Here is a 22,806-nt window from a genome sequence, read left to right as displayed (position 1 = left end):
CGTGTTTTATTTTGCGCTTTTTTAACTATCGACCGCTAACTTAACTGTTTCGTCTGAGAAGAAGCGAAAGCGCAAGTAATATCGAAAAAATAACATCTACCGCATGTCAGTTGGTTTTTATTTCGCGCATTTGAATTTCTTTCCATTTATGTCCGGATCTCATTTCTGCAACCCAAACGAGCGGGCACACCAACTGGCGCGAGAGCTCACTTTCCGCGTCTGCGGTCCACCCCCTCGCTTCAATGCAGCCTGCAGGAAGCTCGATAACAAAGACCCGCTCGTGTCATACCACGAACTCACCTCTCATCATAGGTTAGGACGTCGAACTTTTCCTCCTCCTCACACAAAGCTCAACAGAGCACAAGCAATCACTTACAGACAGTTGCAGACTCGAACATACATAACACCGACGACACTAAGCAGGATCAATCCTGACTTTCCTGCTGTATGCTCGCACTGTGGCCACGAATACAACAATGTCGAGCACATGCTCTGGCTGTGCCCTGCCAACGCGGGTACACATTTTTCTGACCAGTCCTCATGGGACTCAGCGCTTCAAAGCACATAGCTCATAGCTCAGCTCAAGGCTGTCCAGAGGGCCGAAGGACTCTGTCTACCGGCCCCGACCTGGGTGGAGCCGCCGGATTGATTGGCGGGGCCTTCGGCACCGCTTTCTTTCACCTCAGGACCCGAATAAAGTTCGTACTCACTCACTATGTCATAATTGCTACATTACTGCTAAAAACTACGCACAATGTCGCATATGCTCTCAATGACTTTAATGACTTTAATGACTTTAAGGGTGGTAAGTATACGGAATATATGAGTCAGATTTATCTTTTTTTGGTTGTTTCCAATGTTATGCATTGCTCATTGTTACAGTGGCCCCCCGCCCGCTACTCAATGCGGTTTCTTAAATAAATAAATAAATAAATAAATAAATAAATAAATAAATAAATAAATAAATACGAAAACGATGCCATACCGCTTGTCGGACTTGCTGACGTGCCTGGCCTCCTGCCTCATTGAGGTGGTCGTCCAGTTGGCTCGCAGAAGACGCTCTCGACAGTGCTTCAAACCGTCTCTCGGCAGCAATCGAAACTACAGTTCTCGGGGTTTCTGGAAACGCGACTCGGAGAACAAGGCTAAGCGCTGTTCCTGGAATTTGGCCTCCTCGTGGTGTCTCCAGGATCATGAGCATCGACAGAATGACAGACTTCACAGCGCAAAAGCGGTACGCTACATAGAAGAACACACACACACACACACACACACACACACACACACACACACACACACACACACACACACACACACACACACACACACACACACACACACACGCACACGCACACGCACTCACACACACACACACACACACACACACACACACACACACACACGCACACACACACACACACACACACACACACACACACACACACACCGCCCTCCTTCGCCCGTCGTGCCAGCTTCCAGCGCATTCCAGCTGCGGGGAAGAAAACGATGGCGCGCTGGGAAAGGCGATGCGCTGCAGCTACGTCCTTCGTAGCTGCAGCGCATCGCAACGCGGCAAACGCGGCTTTTGCTCCTCTCCTCGTGAGCTTTTCTTCGCAAAAGGGTTTCCTGGTGACCCTACGCTCCTGGTCCCCTTTACTGCAATCCACTCCCCTGTTCCGCAAAACAGGTTCCGGCTGAAGGCCGCTTTTGTCAATGGCGGCGCAGTATCTTCGCATTCCATGAACGTTGCCCCAGGTGGCTGGAAAGTATTCAGGGGAAACATTGCGTACGCGACAAGCAAGGAATGCAGCCGTGGATGTGACAGCAGAGACTACTTGCGCAAATCTGCGTCTTTATAGAAATCATCTCCTTGAGTTTTACGTGGGAAGACCACGATTTCATTACGGGGCATGCTGTTCTCCCGCATGCAGGATGCTGCTCATAGAACTGTATGTTACTTTCTCGAGCACTCCGGCCTCGGCTGCCCTCAGTGACGTAACAATACGCGTGGGCGGGACCGGGCGACAGACACTTTCGAGGAGGTCACTTTCACAAGCGAACCACAAGGCATTACGTCCTTACCTTCTGTCTACAAATGTAAATAATCGTTACATCTACAGTTACTGGATAACCTACTTTTCGGAGCATGTGCAGTAACTCTAATTACATCCATCTGCGCCAATACAAAAATGGAGCCCCGCTATCCTCTTCCAGTGCTTTAATTCTCCCTTGTCCACTGATGGCCGCCGTTCAGGCGTCTGCCGCTCGAGCTAGACAGTTACAGTGTGGCCGTCACTACTGATTTTCCTCCTCCTTCCACTCTTTTGTGTATATTCACTCAAATAAACATCCACTTACTGCTCACGGGGGTACTAAGAATTAATTCCCATTTCCTGCTGTTCCCAAACGTGCACCTAAATCTAAGCACACGGGTTTTTGAAGGCCAAAACCAAGATATGAATGTGAGGCACGCCGCAGTTGCAGATTCCGCATTGATTTCGACCACCTGGAGTTCTTTAACTTGTACCTAAATATACGCATGCAGGTGTTCTTTGCATTCCGTCCCCATCGAAGTGCGGCCGCCGCGACCGGGAGTGGAACCCGCGCCCTAGATCTTAGCCTAAGCGCACGGATGCTCTTGTATTAAGGAAATCGAGGGGCTAACTGCATTTAAAATGAGCATGAAGGAAGCGCGGACTCCTTCTAACGACTGATGGTGGACGTTGCTGTGACGTCGAAAGAAAAATCCGCATGGCTTTTTTTTTTTTTGCCTCTTGTACAGCACAACAAATGGATGTTATCTTTTTACTCGGTCTGATGAGTGTTTTGTCGAAATTGTTATCAAAGTGCGTAAGGTGTATAAGACGACCGATTTCGATATAGATGTTGTACCTGCGTTCGATGGTGTTAGGAACGCAAAAAGAATAAAAAAAGGGGTGTTTAGCCCAGCTGTTAAGACACTCCGCTTCTGAGTTTGAGGTCTTATGTTGAAAACGCAGCCACGCCATGAAATTTCGTTGATAAATTTTATTTTTTGTTAAAGAAATACCCCGAGTTAGCATCGAAACGCCTGCGCACTTAAATAATATGACTAAGATTCCTTATCTCACGGCTCCCCGCATAACATTTTGTTGTTCCACACAACCAGCAAAAGCAAGATTTTACTCATTTCAGCGAACTTCGTTTCGTCATCGTATGCATAAATTCATAAATAAAAACATAAAATATCTATAGCAACAATACAGGCTGCAAAATATGCGCGCGGTAAGGGGCAGGCCAAAAAGCGCTTTTGCAAAAGAGTTCGAATTTTAAAACATACAGGTCTTCACTGCCAATCGCGATAACTCTTGAAAATCGGAGAAAAGGCCCAGTGGAAGCCAGGCATACGCCTAGCGCAAGCATCGCAGGGACGCACTCTCTTACGAGTCATCCACGACCAGAAGAAGCCCGCTGACGACCGAGTACTACCGTTGTACACCTGGTCGTTGAGAGCGATACAGAGAGGACAGACGTCGTCGTCGTCTAAGTTTTGGGAAACGTGGGAGCAGCGTTCCTTCCAGAGGAAGTACTGCTCATAGGCCTCCCGATTCGTAGCGAGCATGCGTAGGTGGGAGGCCAAGTCTCCGAGTCCGTGGAACTGGGCGGAGTAGACCACGGAGAAGGACGGAACCCGGACCGCCTCTCGAGGCGACGCCAGGAGCACGGGAACGACGTCGAACTCGAAGGCGTCGTAGATGAGTTCGTACGGGCTGTGGAAGCAGTCGGTGTCCGTAGAGATGATGACGAAGCGGTAGTGGGCGGCGATCTTTCGCAGACACTCCCGTCGAGACCCGCACATGGAGCGTCCGCAGTCGGGTATGAGGTCGACGCTTACGTTTTGTTGTTGTCTTCCGGTCGTTGCCCGCGTCGCCACGTCGAGCTGGACGGCGCTTATACTGGACAGTAGACACAACTGAAAGTCGCATTTGTCGACGATCCAGGCAGCGTCCCTCCGGTCTCCGTAGTAGCCGAGTGCGTCGTAGTTACGCCGAGCGACGTCAGCCATCTTAGTGCTTCCGGAGGTGCCGTCGACTTCGCCGCAGCGCCAGGACTTGTAAGACGTCTTGATGTCCGAGTCCTCCCGGCGACCCATGGACCAATCGAAGTCTGTGCGGACGTGCGGGTGGGTACGACCGCACGTTGCGAAGGTCAACCGTGAGTCGTTCTGTGGCGTCACTGGTCCCCCGACGGGGCATACGTGTTTGCGTGTCCAGAGGACCCAGTTCTGGAAGCCAGTGCGACGCGACGGCATGTCTTCGGGACTTACTCGTTCCGCTTGAAACACGACGGCGTCACTAGATTCGAGCCAAGAGCGGTTGTCCGTTACCTCGCATGTTACCAACCGCTGACCAGCAACGGCACTTGTCGGGCAGTAGGTCACGTTGGACGTAGCACCGTGGTCGTTAGTGTCACCGCATGGCATCGCGGCTCGGTGCCATAGTAGGATGCGTGGCATGCCATTGTCCATTGCCCGTTCTCGCCAGAACGTCCAGGGAGGAGACGCCAGCTCAAGCGGAGGAATCGCCGCAAGTTTTGCGTGAACGCGCTCGATGAATATGCAGACTACCGATACTGTAAGGAACAACGCGACGCTGGCGAGGCAGCCCATCGTGATTGGCGACGCGTAGAAACGACGAAGAAGCCATTCATACTGCTGCAGCTGGATAGGGTAGGGTCCGTTGTTGTGGCGTCTCGGATGCTCTCCTGCTGGTCGATGCATACTCGTTGCTGAGTGACGACGGTATGGAATGTCCGGTGGGCCTCAGCATATGACACAGCTTGAAGGAAAGCAGAAAGGAACAAGCGTTAACATCACGTGAACGATCAAGATAAGCGAATGAAACGCATAGTCGGCGTCAAAAGTTTAGAGACCCCTAAGTGAAACAACAACTGAATTTTTGCAGCAATTTGTGATTGTATAAGGTCGAGCTGCGCAGCACACGTTGTTCAACGCTGCCTCCCGAAGCATTGCGAATATTCAGCATTTTCTTGTGCATCGTGGTGCATGAAGTAAGCTGACTGTGCATTAACAAAACGCTTTCGATGACACTATAGTTTCCGCGAACACGACGGCTATGCGCTCTCGGTGCCGATGAATTCCTGTCGGTGCATGCGAATCGTCGTATACTAGGTACCGCCATTAGTCACAAGATGCGCGGAGTTATGCACTTTGCTGCGTGAACTTCTTGCATAGCTTTCACCGCGTTACACCTGATGTACGAACCGGAGTATAGGAACATAAAGGTAACCGATCTTCTGCAGTCCTTAGGTAGACACGGCTAAGTGCCACACTAAGAGAAAGTATGTGCAGAACGTGGCTGCAGCGCGTGCGAATACAACAGACCGACGATGGCGTAACGTCCGTCGTCTTCACATGCGCTGCAGTCACATTCGAAATAGAATACCAACTATAGCCTCTATACGGAAGCAAACCTTAGTGCAGAAATTCGCATGCACACAAAAATTTCGCACCTTGTTTTTTTTTTTTTTTTTTGCAATAGATAGCTTATGATCCACTTATCACGGCTGCGAACCTCGTTTGCGCGAGTGCTCGACGGTTATTTATTTAGAGACGTTTTTAGAGCGCCCAGTCGCAGTTTCGCTTTCAAGGAGCACCGAGCTAGGCAGCACTACTTCCGGAAAATGGGTAAACGGGCCACGTGACCACGCAAAATTGTGACGTAGACGACGCACGAGAGCGGGTGCGGCGGGCGCTGCACTTGCGGTTCCGCCAGTTCGTCTGACGCGGGACGCTTCGAGCTGCTTGCTTTTTGATCCGCGTTTTTCACGCTAGAAGTGCGGACGTCGTCCGTGTCGTTGCCAGGCATGGTTCGAGCTAGAGATGGGCAAAGCGGTTCACTTGAGTGAGCGGCTCCGAACGGCTCAGCTCACTTAAAGGGGCCCTGCACCCTCAATTACGCACGTTGTTTTTATCGGCCGTTTGCTTTCTATGGGTCTTGGTGACGGCTGTGGCACCAACGAAAGCGGCGAGAACGAAGCGTTTGATATTTTAATTTGCTTCCGAAATGGGTTTCCGCGCCGATTGCAGCGTCGTACAACGACAATTTCTGTTACAGGAAGTGAGGTAGCGTGCGTGACTTATGCTGTTCGTTTTGATTGGTGGGAAATAAATAATATATAGTACACGCTTGCGACACACTGAGTATGTGGAATTTACTCATTTTACTGTGTTTAATGCTCGTTACAGCTGCGAAAAGAACACCAATTTGTGCATCGATTTTAACTTATCAGAAACTGCGACACAGATGGCGCTGCCGAACGGCCTACTCAAGGCGCAGCCGGCGCAGCCTTCATCAATACACTGTGCTTTGCATTTCTTTCTTACACAGATTTTCCATGTGCTCGAGGTGTCTAGGTGTGTTTGCGTACCTACCATCAACTGCTGGTGTCGTCTTTGGTATTTGTCACCTGCCAGCATTGTGTTGAGTAAACTTGATTGTGTGCACGTTCCTCATGGTTCGATATAAGTGCGCGGTAACCGGCTGCGCAAGCAGCAGCGAAACTGGGGGACTGTCGTTTCATTCTTTTCCCACGGCCGATGATCGACGGAAAATGTGGTTGGAGGCGCTAGGCTGTGGAAGCAGTGGAAGTACACTGGCACGCCGGGTATGCTCGCTGCATTTCGACGAGCGCGCCTTCACACGTGTTGGCTCCGAGACTCAACGTGGTATGAAGCGACGGCGGCTGTGCCCCGACGCAGTTCCGAAAGGCAGCGCATCTGCTGCTGGGGTTGGACGTGCTATTACTGAAGAGCGCACAGGAACAGACGCTGCCGTGAGTACAAATTTGTGAACTGCCGTGTGGTTAGTCAGTTTTTACCGCGAAAGCTGTTAACATATGACAAGAGCCTTTTTTTTTTTTTTTGTGGCGTAGTTTTCCGCGCCGCTACTGCCGTTGTTCGTAACCGCAATCACGCAAAATGAGAGGAAAAAACCCTGGTTCTTGCAGGATTTGAAACCAGGCACCCTGCGCGCAGTCGAGTATATTTACCACAGAGGCTCAGGCACTATCGTACTTACGCTGCCGCGAGTACTATAGAGCCTGTACTTCAAACTTATTCGCAAAAAAAAGAACCCGTCACGCCGGGTGATGAATAATGTTAACAAATGTAACGTAACTTTTGCAACTGTTCATCGTTAAATTTCGACATAACACTAGGCACAGCCTGCGACGTTGTTGCGTATGCAACCGCTTGCATTTGTTGCCACTGTGCAACCGTCAAACTTCGATCTCTTGAGTGTGCGCATATCCGCAGAACACAAAGCCTGACCACCCAGTTATGCAGTTCTAGATGAGGCAGCTGGAGCATGGCTGTGAGATTGTTGTATGACGAATCGTTGGCCAAGGTTATGAATTACTGTGCAGAATCACAGCCTATCTTTTAATCTTGCAGATGCTTGTATGCCCTATGGAAGCATCATGGACAGTGGAACACAATCCTTCAGCACTCACCAACACATCGGTAGGCTTTTTACCTGCTGTGTATTCACATGTGAACTCTTCTTGAAAACTGGAAGTAGCTGCAAGAATTGTGCTGTTTTAACCTTTCTGAACAGGATAACAGCATTCATTTCGTGGAGTCGGACTTCGCCATTGGCTGCAATGCAGAAGTTGGCACAGACACCGGAGCATGCGGTGACATGTCCCTCACTCATCTGACTGCCGGTTGCAAGGTATGCAGAATTAACTCTCGGAGACTTGAAGTAAACATGTTGACGGCGTTTTGTTATTGCTGTTTGCAGCCTAAAGAGAGTGCCAGAAGTGACCACAGTTACTGCAGAATGCGTCATTTTGCTGTGCAAACTGATGGGGTGCAAGCTACACACATGGTGTCGAAAGGTATGCTAAATGCTAACATAGCTGCTTGAAAAATATACGCACTTTGTAGTTATATTTCAACGTGGTGAAAATTCCTGCATTCTAAGCTTTCTACACATTCCAAAAAGTCAAGTTTGTTTAGTGATGAGACATGCCACTCCAAATGACGTGTTGAGTTATGTGGCTGTAGGAGGGCACTAAAAAGCCAGCATTCTGCTTCAGGTGTGCAGGTGGCAACTACTCCAAAAGTTCGTTCCGAAGGGACACAGACGGACTTCCAGGCTTGGTCAACTGCGGGATGTGGGGATGAATTGGAAGACACTGCAGAGATACTTGACTCATCAGGTCACCGTATAAGAGCACCGCTTCCATCATCTCCAATAAGATGCTCGACACCACTGCCATCGGCAAAGGATCTCGACGAAACATATGAGCCATCATTTCATGACTCACATCTGTAAGGCTTCATGCGTTGATGTACTTTCAATAGCATTTGTCCAGGGAACAGTTAAATTTGTTATTGAAACAATTGTAAATATTTGTGCAAGCATTACAGCCTTCTCATGAAGCATACTGTAGTGAGGAATGGCAGAATAATTTTGGCCAACTGGTGTTTTTGAACAAACATATAAATGCATGTGAACAAGTATTTTTGCACATCGTGCGCAGTGAAGTGCACATGCTGTGGCCAATGTCGCAACTGCCACCTAGAGATCAGTGATGAAACATGAGATCCATGACGTTACTGTTGTAGACATATTTTCTTTACTGGTTGCTGTGCTGTTCCCACCTATTCAAATGTAATCTTCCCTACAAGTAGTTATTTTTGTCTTATGCTGTTTTTTTGCAGACCAAGTGGTTGTGATTCTGTGCCACCTAGCGCTGAAAAACAGTACATCGTTTTTGAAAGCTGCTTGATGGAGCTATTCAGCATGTGCACAGTTTGCCAAGCATCGTGTAAAGCTGAAACTACACTCTATGGCTCCCTTCTACAAGTTGAGACCACCTGTGCTTGTGGGCACAAGAGTTGTTGGTTGAGCCAACCAAAAGTTTCTAATAGGGCTTTGGGTGGCATGCTTTTGTGTGCCGCTATATGCTTCTCAGGCGCGAGTCCTGAGAAAGTTCTGAGGCTGCTGAAGCAAGCCAATATTCAAGTGCCATCTACGAGGACCTACTACAGCTACCAAGGTGCACTGTTCCAGCCCGCCATACAACGTGTAGGTACCAAGCGCACTATAATTTGTACAGTATCACTTTCAGCGGCTGTGTGTACAATCATAGGCGTGCACAGGGGGGGGCCAAGGGGGCGAGAAGGGGGGGCGCAAAGTCAGCCCTATACATTGTAGGGGGGGCGAGAAGAGGGGCGCAAAGGCAGCCGCATACATTGACATAATAGGGAGGGGGGCGCTGCGACGAACCTTCGCCCCCCCTGAAGGGGAACCCTGCGCACGCTTATGTGTACAATTACACATAACTAATTTTAGGGGCTTCTCACACAATGTGTGTTGCCTCAACCAGCTTGAACCACGACATACACATTTGTACACGCTTCCCAAGTGGACAACTAGCGTTCATTTAACTTCACTGCACTGCATAACGCTGCAGAGGATCGCCTTGCTGAAGACACTGCCATGGCATGATATAGCTAATTCAGCCAGCATTTTGTCACACTTAGTATTGCAATACATTCCATTTAAGAATAGGAAATGCGCAGTGAATCGGTTGAAGATTATCTACAAGGTGCTTCCTTGACTGCTACAAATGTAGCACAGCTTTTCATCAAAGTCAGTTTCGGTGAGGTTCAGTGGTGAGCACATTTCAGGCACTTCAATTTTTAGGATCAGTAGAGCAATATTATGATTATTTTTGTTGCTACTGCAGAAAATGAAACCCATAACTCTATTCCCAGCAGGACAATGCATAGCTGCTGAGTGTGCATAGCAGCTAATCAGTCAGAAAACGTAGCTGACAGTTCATTTAGTTGGCTCACTCCAGATGAAAACAGCACCAACATAAAGTCTATTACCATGATTATGGGCTACTACTTGTGCTGTGTCAAGCAGTGGTACTGTTTTCATGAGAAAAGAGATCACGTATGAATAAATGCTGCCATTTTCAACTTTTCTTAGAAGCTTGGTGTGCTTGTGTTATAGGTTTGGGACACTGAACGAGAGGCTGTAATCGAAAGCCTTCATGGACCAGTAGCATTAGCTGGTGACGGCCGGTGCGACTCTCCCGGGTTTTCTGCGAAGTTCATGACTTACACTTTCATGGCCATTCAAACTAGTAAAATCATCCATTTCGTTCAGGTGCAGCTTGGAGAGGTGAGTTTAGTTAGTTGTGACTTTGCTGTGCATTCTTGCTGTTTTAATATGTAGTTGCAGCACTAGCACTGCACTAGATGTTCTATTAATGCACTGTAAAATATGCCTTTATTGCACACTTTAGAACAGCGAGGTGAGATCCAGCAATGCCATGGAAAAATTTGGCCTGAAGAAGGGACTTGGGGAGCTAAAGGACCAGAACGTCACTATTTGTTCATTAACTACTGACAGGCACGTGGGCATCAAAAAGTACATGAGGACATGTGAGCCGGGTATTGAACATACCTACGACGCGTGGCATGTTGGTAAAGGTAAGCAAGGTCACTTGGCAAACTTTTTGTGCCCTTAGAAAGCCAAATGGTGTTGCATTAATTTTTATGGGCCCTGGAAAGCAGCATTTTCACATACAAGTATACATGAGCTTGTTATGACCTTTCGTAAATATATGTGCAGCTTGGGTGGCCCATAAGAACAACGGTAGCACAAATTCATTTAAATTTGGGTAGCTTTCGAGCCCAGCTTCAACTGATGGATAATTTATCTGAACATTACCAATAGGAAGTATAGTCGGGGAAGGAGCATGGATCTTTTTTTGTTTACTCTTGTACTTTCCATACTGCCTAGCACTCTCCACACACAAGTGCACCATAGTGTACAGTAAAAAGTCTGAGTTCATTATTTTGCAATGTTTTTCCCCTCTTGTAAGCATTTTATTATCCAGCTAGTAAAGTGCTAAGTTGCTGGTGTTATGTGACACAATAATACGCAGTCTACTGTTTTAAAATACAGGTGTCAAGAAAAAGCTCACAGTTGCAGCCAAGAAATCTGCTTGTGCTGCCTTGAAAGATTGGATACAGCCAGTGGTCAACCATCTGTACTGGTGTGTTGCCGTTAGTGAAGGTGACGGGGATCTACTGGTAGCCATGTGGAAGAGTAAGTGAACGTGATTTTACCAAACCATTTCTTAAACATAACAATGTTTGTCGATTTCGCTGCTAATACTGTAAATGAGGTATTATCTCATTTATCAAAGCCCTTTTACCTCTTTTTGTAACCTTTTGCTTTCTGTCGATTGCTGTAGTTATCTTAACGCGTACGTCACACTCCTGAAGGATTTCTTTGTGAACTCACTTTCATACTTCCAAATTTTTTAATAGGTGGCATAATTCAATAAGGTAAGCAGGAAACTAATGTTGAACATTTCCTGCCAATACAATTTGTATTGTGACTCCATAAGTACAGAAACTTATGTGATAAATATGCCTGCTGTTTTTGGTCAAACTATTTTCATGGTAGTTTAGAGAAAAACGGTCCTGACTTAGAGAAAAACGGTCCTGAGCTCGTGGTGTCAACTGTATTTACTTCTTACTCTAAGTAAAGCATTCCACAATTGTTTACACGCAGTAAATGAGTTTACTTTGAAAAAGCTTCCGCATTATCAGGCAAATGCACAACCTATTTGGGAACTTTAATGGCTTTCCAGGCATGCTGAACCACGTCATAAACATGCACGCTGGCCATGACAGCCCTTATCCGAGGTGTCTGCACGGGGATGTGCAAAATGGAAAGTGGTTGACACCAGGTAAGTGTATACTTTGTGTGTGGTTTGGCGAGACACTCATGAAAGCACATCTTTTTAGGCACCCCGGCTTACGCACGTCTCGTGAGCATAGCTACAGAACAGGGGCTACTGAAGGATATAAGGAAGCTTTCCTCTTCTGGACAAACTTATGGACTTGAATCGTATCACAGTCTCCTAATAAGATTTGCCCCGAAGTCTGTCGCATTCAGCACCATGATGATGCGTGCAAGGTGTGTGTCACTTGCGTGCAATGTTTTCCCAATTTGATCAGAACATATTGTTGAGTTCGTGCTTGATTTGACTGTCAGGGTGCCTGAACTCTTTCAATGCTGCATTGCGCTTTACAGGACACAGTTGGCTGCTCTTCACCACAACGAAAATGCAGGTCGAGAGCAGGCAGTAGTGGCAAGAAATTGTGCACTCAGATGGAAGAGGAAAATGCTCCGTGCAAAGAAGGGAGCGGAAGTTGTTTGCCCAGTAAAAAGCAAGCCAACTTACGGTATGTAGTATTCAGATGAGTGTTCACAACACGTAACGTGTTTTTCTGTGCAGCTTATGTGGACAAGCTAATGACGGAGATGCTGCACGAGAGCTCTTCATGCAGTTCTCTCAAGAAGGCACAGCAGCAGCGAAGCAGCACCAGCAGCAGCCCCAAGCCTCTGGCCATGATCCAGCTCAACCAGCCAAGGCTATCGAAGAGTGAACTCGTAGCTGCACGGCAATCGCGATTTGTGGCGTGCTCAGTGCAGGACATGCCATGAGTATTGCATGTACAAGCGATTTCATTTAGAGCATTGGCCGAAAGTGTTATGCATGGCTGATGGACTTCCAAAGTTTCTTCATTTGTTTGGCTGGTTGCTTGTTTACTTCCTTGCGTAATTGCTTTATTTATGCACTTCTTTGCTTATGTATTCATAAATGCATACCTCTGGCCATGATCCAGCTCATCCAGCGAAGGCTATCGAAGAGTGATCTCATAGCTGCACGGCAATCACGATTTGTGGCGTGCTCAGTTCAGGACATGCCATAAGTATTGTATGTACAAATGATTTCATTTAGATCATCGTCCGAAAGTGTTATGCATGGCTGATGGGCTTCCAAAGTTTCTTCATTTGTTTGGCTGGCTGCTTGTTTACTTCTTTGCGTAATTGCTTTATTTATGCACTTCTTTGCTTATGTATTCATCAGTGCATACCTCTGGCCATGATCCAGCTCATCCAGCCAAGGCTATCGAAGAGTGAACTCGTAGCTGCACGGCAATCGCGATTTGTGGCGTGCTCAGTGCAGGACATGCCATGAGTATTGCATGTACAAGCGATTTCATTTAGAGCATTGGCCGAAAGTGTTATGCATGGCTGATGGGCTTCCAAAGTTTCATTTGTTTGGCTGGTTGCTTGTTTACTTCTTTGCGTAATTGCTTTATTTATGCACTTCTTTGTTAACGTATTCATAAATGCATACCTCTGGCCATGATCCAGCTCATCCAGCCAAGGCTATCGAAGAGTGATCTCATAGCTGCACGGCAATCACGATTTGTGGCGTGCTCAGTTCAGGACATGCCATAAGTATTGCATGTACAAGCGATTTCATTTAGAGCATTGGCCGAAAGTGTTATGCATGGCTGATGGACTTCCAAAGTTTCTTCATTTGTTTGGCTGGTTGCTTGTTTACTTCCTTGCGTAATTGCTTTATTTATGCACTTCTTTGCTTATGTATTCATAAATGCATACCTCTGGCCATGATCCAGCTCATCCAGCCAAGGCTATCGAAGAGTGATCTCATAGCTGCACGGCAATCACGATTTGTGGCGTGCTCAGTTCAGGACATGCCATAAGTATTGTATGTACAAATGATTTCATTTAGATCATCGTCCGAAAGTGTTATGCATGGCTGATGGGCTTCCAAAGTTTCATTTGTTTGGCTGGTTGCTTGTTTACTTCTTTGCGTAATTGCTTTATTTATGCACTTCTTTGCTTATGTATTCATCAGTGCATACCTCTGGCCATGATCCAGCTCATCCAGCCAAGGCTATCGAAGAGTGAACTCGTAGCTGCACGGCAATCGCGATTTGTGGCGTGCTCAGTGCAGGACATGCCATGAGTATTGCATGTACAAGCGATTTCATTTAGAGCATTGGCCGAAAGTGTTATGCATGGCTGATGGGCTTCCAAAGTTTCATTTGTTTGGCTGGTTGCTTGTTTACTTCTTTGCGTAATTGCTTTATTTATGCACTTCTTTGTTAACGTATTCATAAATGCATACCTCTGGCCATGATCCAGCTCATCCAGCCAAGGCTATCGAAGAGTGATCTCATAGCTGCACGGCAATCACGATTTGTGGCGTGCTCAGTTCAGGACATGCCATAAGTATTGTATGTACAAATGATTTCATTTAGATCATCGTCCGAAAGTGTTATGCATGGCTGATGGGCTTCCAAAGTTTCATTTGTTTGGCTGGTTGCTTGTTTACTTCTTTGCGTAATTGCTTTATTTATGCACTTCTTTGCTTATGTATTCATCAGTGCATACCTCTGGCCATGATCCAGCTCATCCAGCCAAGGCTATCGAAGAGTGAACTCGTAGCTGCACAGCAATCGCGATTTGTGGCGTGCTCAGTGCAGGACATGCCCTAAGTATTGTATGTACAAATGATTTCATTTAGATCATCGTCCGAAAGTGTTATGCATGGCTAATGGGCTTCCAAAGTTTCTTTATTTGTTTGGCTGGTTGCTTGTTTACTTGTTTGTGTAATCGTCTTATTTATGCACTTCTTTGTTAATGTATTCATCAGTGCATACTGCAACCTTTTCAGCAGCGCTGCATGTTTCAGCCCTACTGTTATTTTGAGGTTGAGGCAGGCTCTGACAAGAACTTTGCAGAGGCTTCACAGAAGCGGTGGGCAGAAGCAAAGAATTCAGTCAAGCATTGTAGATACAATGAAATGTAGCAAATTTTTGCGATGTGCGCCTGAGGATGCAATACTTGCTGGCTTTGATTTCTAGGCAATGTGTGTTTAGACTCGTAAGTGCTTGTTGCCTGTTGTATATTTTCATCTCCACATAGTTATCGCGAGAGAACATGCTTTGTGACTTTTAACATAAACTGAGAAGAAATAGTTAAATAAGAAACATCTTGGGAAACAACATTTCAACACAGGGACTGTATGTCCAAACGTTGGCTCCATCGGTAATCATAGCTTGACAATTTCTCATCTCTTCAAGCCTTAAATTTCTGTCTGTTCCACCCTGAACTACTTTGAATATCACGTGCGCTGTGTTTCTGATCCATTTTCGGTACCTTGTCACTTGATGTATACGCATGCTTCTTTTACGTCACATATGAACCATTCTTTAAGTGTGACCAATATGGCTGCGATGTCGGCGTAGGCGTCATTCGACATTTGAAATTTATTTGCTGATGCTTCAGAGTTATTGGGCTAAGCAGCTAAAGAAGATGCTTCTTTCTGGTGGACTGATTATATTTTTTGTTCACCCCAGTCTTGTCTCGGCAGCAAGAGGAGCTTTGTTTTGAAAGTTTTACATTACTAAAAGCAGTGCTGCTCACCTAATTTTCATAAAATTGCTGCTTTCTTAGATAATAACTTGTCTAATCACAGCCTTTGCCATTTTCTAGCAAATGGCTAGAAGAAGGTTCTAGGAAGCAGTGTAAAGGTAGTAGAGTAATTGCATGCATACCTTGCTTGCCTACATAGAATGTGTTTGTGGGAATATAAAACATCCTCTATAATTGGGTCAGTGTGGATAGTATTCTGGCCAGTTCATTAGGGGAAAATATAGCACCCTGTAGATTTCGTAGACAAGCAGAAGACTGAGTAACACTTAGACAGAAAGATATCTCTGCTGACATGCTTAATCATTTTTATGAGATTAAATTTTGTCTTATGCGCTACCAAAGCGTACTTTTCATTGTACCTCTGGTTCAATGTTTTTGTTCTACCGTACTGCCATTGAAAGTCATCATTTTAACAGATTGTTCCTGCCATTGGCTGCATATCACTAATTTATCACCAAGATGAACACTGAAGCACAGATGAACCAAATGTTGAGAAACGTATTAAAATATACCTAGAGTAGCTACGACTTTTTCACACAAATCTTTTCTTCTGAGAAGAAATGTGATTTATATGGCCTTCACAGTGATGCGCGAGACAGTTATTGTCGTGATTTCTGTGCACATCGGTTGAACGCATCGATGCAACGATGTTAATCAAGTGTTTCTGTCATACAGCTTCTGTCACTTGTCGACACTAGCCCCTTTCCGCTGTGGCGGAACGCTTGTATAGCACTCACAGACAACAATACTAATTATGGGTGCCGTTAGGGTTGAGGGTTGCAGCTTATCGTAGACCAAGTCGTCTGCGAACATCTTCAGGAACACTCGATGCCACCATGACTGATGTGTGTATCGGTAGTTGACTCTTCACTTGACCTTCGCAAAATGTGCACTAGTGTGACATTGCCTCCTCACTTGTGACGCAAGTGATGCTTCTGAGGAAATATTGCTAAATTTTGCAATATTTCCTTGAATTTTATCACCGATGCTTATGTAGATGTTATCCTGACAGAAACAAAACAATCATTCTATTCCTGTTCTTTTCCTATTCCTATTCCTATTCAAGTGGTCACGTTTTGATGGAGGCAAAATGCTAGAGATCTGTGTACTGTGCGATGCCAGATTCTCAAAAATTTCCCGAGCCCTCCACTACGACATGCCTCATATTCGTGGTAGTTTTGACAGGTTAACATTGGACATAAATTTTTGTTGCTTTCACTATAGTTGTCTGATGATGTATCATTCAAAGATAGACCAAACATGTTTTCTTTGACCATCACTGTACATTGCACTTGAGTGTGTTGCTCTATTATATGTTGTACGTAATTTTACTGCTACTCCTGTATGTGCACATACCCTCCACCTTACAGTGCCTGCAGTGCGTTTACTGTAATCAAGTTCTGCATTGCCTTTGTGACAATAAAGATGAAATGGCACTTTGGCTGCATGATTTCCCATGAAGTATTGCAGAATGTACTTCATGTTTGTGTTAAAATCCAGTAAGCTATGAAGCCACACAACCACTGTGATTAGATTTTTATTGCAATTCCGGGTACTTAAATCCTGCATAATCTTCTGATGGAACATTTTTCTGATGAGCCTAATAGCACAAGCAGGAACCACTTTCCGGTTTCTTGGCCCGAGCCGGCCCCAGATCCAACGAGTAAACTGCCGACAGGCAATGTATCGATACCTCCTGTAAAATAAACATTTTTATATACATTCACTGCCTCCAATGCCCATTTCGAACCTTTCAGGTGTGACATGCATTCAAAAATTCGGTATTGTCACGTTTCTTGCAGCAGCATAATTAACAGCATGCTGCTACAGAGCATAGTAACATAATTTTTCTACGAGTTTTCTAAATCCTACGGCATCTGTACAGGATTGCGATCTGTACAAGCATCACCTATTTATTGCCTCGCATACTTATTTTGCATCCAGCAGTCTGTTTGCATTATGTGCATGATGTAAACCTTGAAAACAATACAAGACGACCTGCTATATTCCACATTATGTGCAGTGAGAGGAGAAGCAAACGTGCACTTCTGAACTTTAGCAAAAACCGGCTCGTATTCCAACTTGCAGCAATGGTTCTAAGTACAAACGTTTGAACCTGCTACACATTTCGTTGCCAATTATTTTCATTGGTCCTATTTCTTCGAATACACAACATTTACAATTGTGTTTGTTGGGTGTAAAAGGCATTAAATTTACCCATGCAAGAACAGGCGTTATCAGTGCCATGCGAAACGTCTGCATGCACCAAAAGGCCCATATTTCAGCTGTGTAAAAAAAAAAACTTTTGCCTATGATGTCTCAAAAACAGGAAAATAGTAACGCACATGCGCCATCGCTCTCTCAAGCGTTCCGCAACCCAGTGACCACGACACCAAACACGCATAGTGGGAGCGTCTTATTTGCCGAACACGATGGACGTAACTCCGGCAGTTGCTATTTTTACGCCTAGATAACGCCAGAAACTTTAGCAAAGTCAAAGCGCAATCTGCCGTTACAATGAATGGCAGACGCTTAAATCATAGACAAAAAAAAACTAGTTCCTGAGGGTACCAAGCGACGAACACATACACGATCCACGGCCGCATTAGAGCTTTGAAATGCCACTTACTTGTGGATGTCCATCAACGGCTGCTCGCCCCTTTCTCGCAGCTCGCAGTACGCCACATGTAGCACTTCTGTGTCAAGACACAGCGTAAAAAAAATAATCATCTTCACAAATGCATGGTTCATTGCGCATTACGCATTGTGGCATATCACGGCAGAACAGCCGCTCTGACGCCGTAGGCGTGTGATCACACCGGTCACATCGACACCTGCAGGCGCATGAAATGCACATAACACGTGAGCGACTACGAAACGAAACGTCAACGAACACACGATAGCCTCACCAATTTATGTTGGCGCGATCCACGTGGTCGTCGGGATCCTCGGGACGCGGTGCTTCTCCATGGCCCTCGTCACTGTCGTGCTCTTGTAGCGTCGCTCTCGGTGACGGTGCTGAAATTTCCAGCGGCGTGTCGTCATACGGAACGACGCTTAGCGCTTCGCTTCTCCGTAGGAGTTCACGTTCAAGGTCCGTCCAGTCGGAGGAGCTCATCGTTTCTGAAACGTTCGAACGTCCTCCCGCCTGCCGGCCTACCGTTCTTCCCTCTCATGTCAGCTAACTTGTGTGGCACATAAGCCGTCAAAAGGAGCGGCGCCCGCTTGCGACTAGAAGGCCACCATGTGCTGCGCGGTTCCGGTATGGCAAAATGTAAGTCGCGTTTTGATTGGAAGCAGACAAAACTCCAGTGACACGTCACTGGGCGAGTGAAATACGAAAGGGTACGCCAATTTCTGTCGTCTGCTTTTATTTTGAATTTGTAAGTTCAATAACTTCCGTTTCCGTGCGTCTATCTCCAAAATTCTTTTTGCATTCATCTCAGGACGATACAAAGAACGCGTTCCGATGTAAAAATCGGAGGGTAAAATATGGGTGCAGGGCCCCTTTAAGTGAACCGGATCATTTGAACGGCTCACCGGTTCACCTAAATCGACGGAGGAAGGGAAAACACGAGGAGGGAGATGAGGCAAAAAGGAGGCTACCTTCCCCCTCCTCCTCCTGGAATTTCGCGGCGCCTCCGCTCCCCCCCCCCCTTCGCTTATGCACCCCTCTGCAAAATGTTCTGGAGACGCAATTGAGTGCCACGTGCTTCCGCGTGACTCGGTAAGCCTAGAGTTATTGTATAGATTGTATATGCTCCCTACCGTAGGGGGGTACTTGCCCTCCCTACGTAGCGTACCTCTCTCAAGGAACGCGAACTCGAACGAAGCGGCTCGACCGGTTCAACGAACAACACCTAGTGGCGTTGGTTCAACACGGCTCACTGAGCGAGAGAGAACCGGCTACTGACAGTGTACTCGGCTCACCGCTCTTCCCCGGTTCTCTGAGCATCTGCAGATCGGTTCAGCACAGCTCACTGAACGAGCGAGAACCGGCTTCCCCCTTTCCCAAAGAACCGCCGCTCACTTTTACTGAGCCGCGGATCAACCGCTCTTTAAGAAGAGCTGCTCAAAAGAGCCGGCTCGCTCCTGAGCGACCCATCTCTAGTTCGGGCAGTCATGAAAAAAGGCGCCGCGTAAAACCAAATAAAGTGTCCCCAAGGTGGCACTAGTTCAAGTGGCGCCAGCTATGGAGGATTAGAAACAACTAACAAACGCGTAATCTATGTCCTCCGAGCATTCTGAAGCGCCCATTTCGACTCAACCCTACAGCATCGATTATTTGACTATGGCTCTCAAAAACGGCGCCGAATCGGGACAAATACATTGCTGTCGAAGCTTAAGGACATGAATCTAATACCTCGGTCACACTGGCAAATTTAGTGTCAAATGGAAGCATCAGTTCGGAGCTTACACGCTACAGAGCGCACGGCAGCCCATGGGCGTCCGGAGGGGGGTGCAAGGGGGGGCAGCTGCCCCCCCTTGGAATTTTGGATAATTATTTTCTATGCAGTAGCAGTAAGCTACACAGCTTCATTAGCACACTCCAGTCCCACATATCCGCGTGAAACATCATTCAGGATTACCAGCCAACTTTGCACGTTACATACTGCTATGGACTAATCTTGCCGGTCATGTCACGGCAATGAAACAAAAGCTACCTATGCTACATGCCCCCTCTCCCCCAACCTCTGCTGATGCACCCCCCTGGAAAAAGTTCTGCGGACGCCCTTGCGGCAGCCACTTGATAGATTCGAAGTGGACGACAATCGCTTTTGGCAGTGCGGCCATGTTTTTCGGAGGCGTGAATGCCTCGCCGGAGAAGCTTGCCGTGCACGTTGGACAGCTCTCGCGCGTGTGGCGACGGCCGATGTTCTGCGGCAGGCTTGCCGCTAGCGTGAGCGGGCCATAACATCTGCCAAATGGCACGACGAACGAACAGCGGAAGGGAGCACAACCAGCTTACGCAAAGCCGCAGGTATGGAGGAAGAAATGGCAGGTAGCACAAGCGCACAAGCGCAAGGGCACAACCAGCCAACACAAACTCGTGACGTAGGTTTGCTTACATATCCGCCGTGTTGATGTCGGCGTCGCGAGGTGCTCGCATCTCGCTCAGTCGCGCGGCATGCACTTTAAAATTGATTTTAAATATGTTCTAGGCTATATTGGCCCTTGATATTTCGTAGACGTCGTGTATGGCTTCACATACATCTATTTCACTCATTATCTCGCCTTCGAAATTTTGTGTCAGTGCTCCTTTAAACGTCCGTACGTCAAGCACTATTCAATTGAGCCCTGGCCTTTCAGCAGTACCATCTCACAACGGTGGCTGACGGGAAGACTCCGAGAGCGCTTCCCTCATCATCATGCATGCAGTCTAGAACACTGTACCAGCGCAAAGTTGAACAGCGCCAAGACGAGGACGCAAGAAAACGAGCACACACAGCATTAGTTCACGCACACGCAAGGTCAGTGCTGATTGAACTACTGGTGGCATATAGTTCAGCACTGGTCCTGCGTGTGCGTGTTTTCTGGTGCCCTCGTCTTTCGTGCTGTTTAATTTCGCATATGTCGCACCAACTTACCCAAACCAAAAGACTCCCAAACGAAATTATTTTACCACCCGTTTGTTGCACCGCCAGTCTATACGGCTTCTGTACCTATATGTCGGGCTTCGTCATATTCTGGATAGGCACTCGAGAAACATGTTTAAGAAGAAAGCGTAACCGGTGCTACTTACCAACGAATGTTAAGAGCATGGAAATTCACACCGCGCCTCGTTGACATTTTAGCAACAATGCGGCCATAACAACGTTACAAATAGCTTACAGCACATGATCAAGCGGGAAAACCAGTTTTCAGCCCCGCATGCTCCGCAGCCTCACTGTTCACCTAAAGACCCATTCGTCGCGTAGCTGCTTAACAAAGCGGAAACTGGAGTACTAGAAGGTTAGAGCGCATGCGCCCTGAGATCCCCGAAACATGCCCATGGTAGATGGCGTATCATAAAGTGCCTCTAAATAGCTTCCGAAACTACAAAGAACGAGCGGGTTATTCCCTCCTTGCATTTCCGGCCTTTTTGGTTCAACTCGTGAGGCCAGCAGTCTGTTCACGTGACGTCACGACGAAATAAGCTCTCGATTGGTCCGTGTACGAGGGATATCGGTTGTGAATTGTCTACCTTCCTGCTTCGCGATACAGTAGCACGGCCCTTCGGCCTTGCCTCGCGCAACTATCGTGCGCGATCAACAGGTTTCGCTTCGTTTTGTGCGTTTTCGTAGAGTGTACTAGGTCAGGGGAGTGCTCGGAACGGCCGCAGCACCAATGTACTAAAAGTGAAGCCCAAACAGGGTCAATCCACCTGTGGCGCTGCGATCGGTAGTCTGCAATGTGACGTCGTTTAAAGAGTTGCGCGCGGCTCCGCCAAAGTGGTGCAGGGGTAGAATGCCCGCTTCCCACTCAAAAGGCCCGTGTTGGAATCGCAGCTGTAGATGGTGGGTTTTTATTCATTGTGTCACCTTTTATAGTTCTGTTGGTTTTCCTTTGTTTCTTAAAAGTAGCTTCTGTGGCTACGTATTGCTACAAGAAGTAACGTAAAATGTGAAATCTCGTTGGGAGTCTCGTGTTCGCGAAAATCTCGGAGGCAATACTTTACGGTTTTGTTCAATCCCGGGCGGCAGCGCTGCAAATAACTGCACTCACTATCAAATTTCTTCTAGTTTACTTCACATCTTGTGTTACTTTCTGAACCAACACGTAGCAACTGTAGCTAGTTTTAAGAAACAAAGGAAAACCAATACAGCTATAAAAGGTGACACTAAGAATAAAAACCCAAAATCTACAGCTGCGATTCGAACCCGGGCCTTTTAAGTGGGAAGCGGACATTCTACCCCTGCACCACTTCAGCGGAGCCGCGCGTAACTCTTAAACGACGACACATTGCAGACTATACCGATCGCAGCGCTGCAAGCGGATTGACGCTGTTTGGGCTTCACTTTTCGAAGCTCGTTCCGAGCACTTTCCTGTTCTAGTACACTTTAGTTTTGGACTGCGCAAGCGGACGATAACGGCGTGTAGCCGAAAAGCGCGAAATCTTGATATGCTCAACGCTTACTGCTGACAATGCCGACGTGTTTTATGAAGAATTAAGTGGCGTGGATGAGACAGCTCCTGTAGCAAGAGCAGTGAAGGTGAAACAGAAACACAGAAACAACTCTCTCGTCTTTGAACTCGGAGCGTTTTAGGGCCCCCTTAACGGTATCCATCTAAAATCTCAGGCAAAGGCTAAATCACCGTTGATACAGGCGATGGGTCATTCATTGTTCGAAACGTAGGTTAATTCGAAGCATTCGTATCTGAAGGTGTGAGCATGTTTTTAGTCGCACTCTCGTAATTCATACAGCACACCCTAGTGGGCAGGACTGGTAATGCGATCAACGCAACAACA

At 46.9% G+C, this 22,806-nt stretch overlaps 2 protein-coding genes across 2 annotated transcripts; one reads left to right on the top strand and one right to left on the bottom strand.

Moving 5' to 3' along the window:
* Positions 1–3,265: 3,265 nt before the first annotated feature.
* Positions 3,266–21,233, bottom strand: LOC119374393 (uncharacterized). The gene is made up of 2 exons (XM_037644479.2): positions 21,100–21,233; positions 3,266–4,817 (listed from the first exon to the last, which is right to left on the bottom strand). The coding sequence occupies exon 2, from the start codon at positions 4,757–4,759 to the stop codon at positions 3,326–3,328; it is 1,434 nt and encodes a 477-aa protein (XP_037500407.1). The 5' UTR covers positions 4,760–4,817; positions 21,100–21,233; the 3' UTR covers positions 3,266–3,325.
* Positions 6,145–17,078, top strand: LOC119374392 (uncharacterized). The gene is made up of 13 exons (XM_037644477.2): positions 6,145–6,834; positions 7,454–7,522; positions 7,617–7,733; positions 7,803–7,899; positions 8,101–8,335; positions 8,729–9,095; positions 10,032–10,202; positions 10,327–10,513; positions 10,992–11,135; positions 11,686–11,784; positions 11,843–12,014; positions 12,132–12,283; positions 12,337–17,078. Exons 1-13 carry the CDS (start codon positions 6,514–6,516, stop codon positions 12,543–12,545), a joined length of 2,340 nt encoding a protein of 779 aa, XP_037500405.1. The 5' UTR covers positions 6,145–6,513; the 3' UTR covers positions 12,546–17,078.
* Positions 21,234–22,806: the final 1,573 nt, after the last annotated feature.

The sequence above is a fragment of the Rhipicephalus sanguineus genome, chromosome 11 (genome assembly GCF_013339695.2).
Source record: "Rhipicephalus sanguineus isolate Rsan-2018 chromosome 11, BIME_Rsan_1.4, whole genome shotgun sequence".
Classification (NCBI taxonomy): Eukaryota; Metazoa; Arthropoda; class Arachnida; order Ixodida; family Ixodidae; genus Rhipicephalus; species Rhipicephalus sanguineus.
Note: the sequence above shows the minus strand (reverse complement) of the source record. Positions and strands in the feature narration are given on the sequence as shown.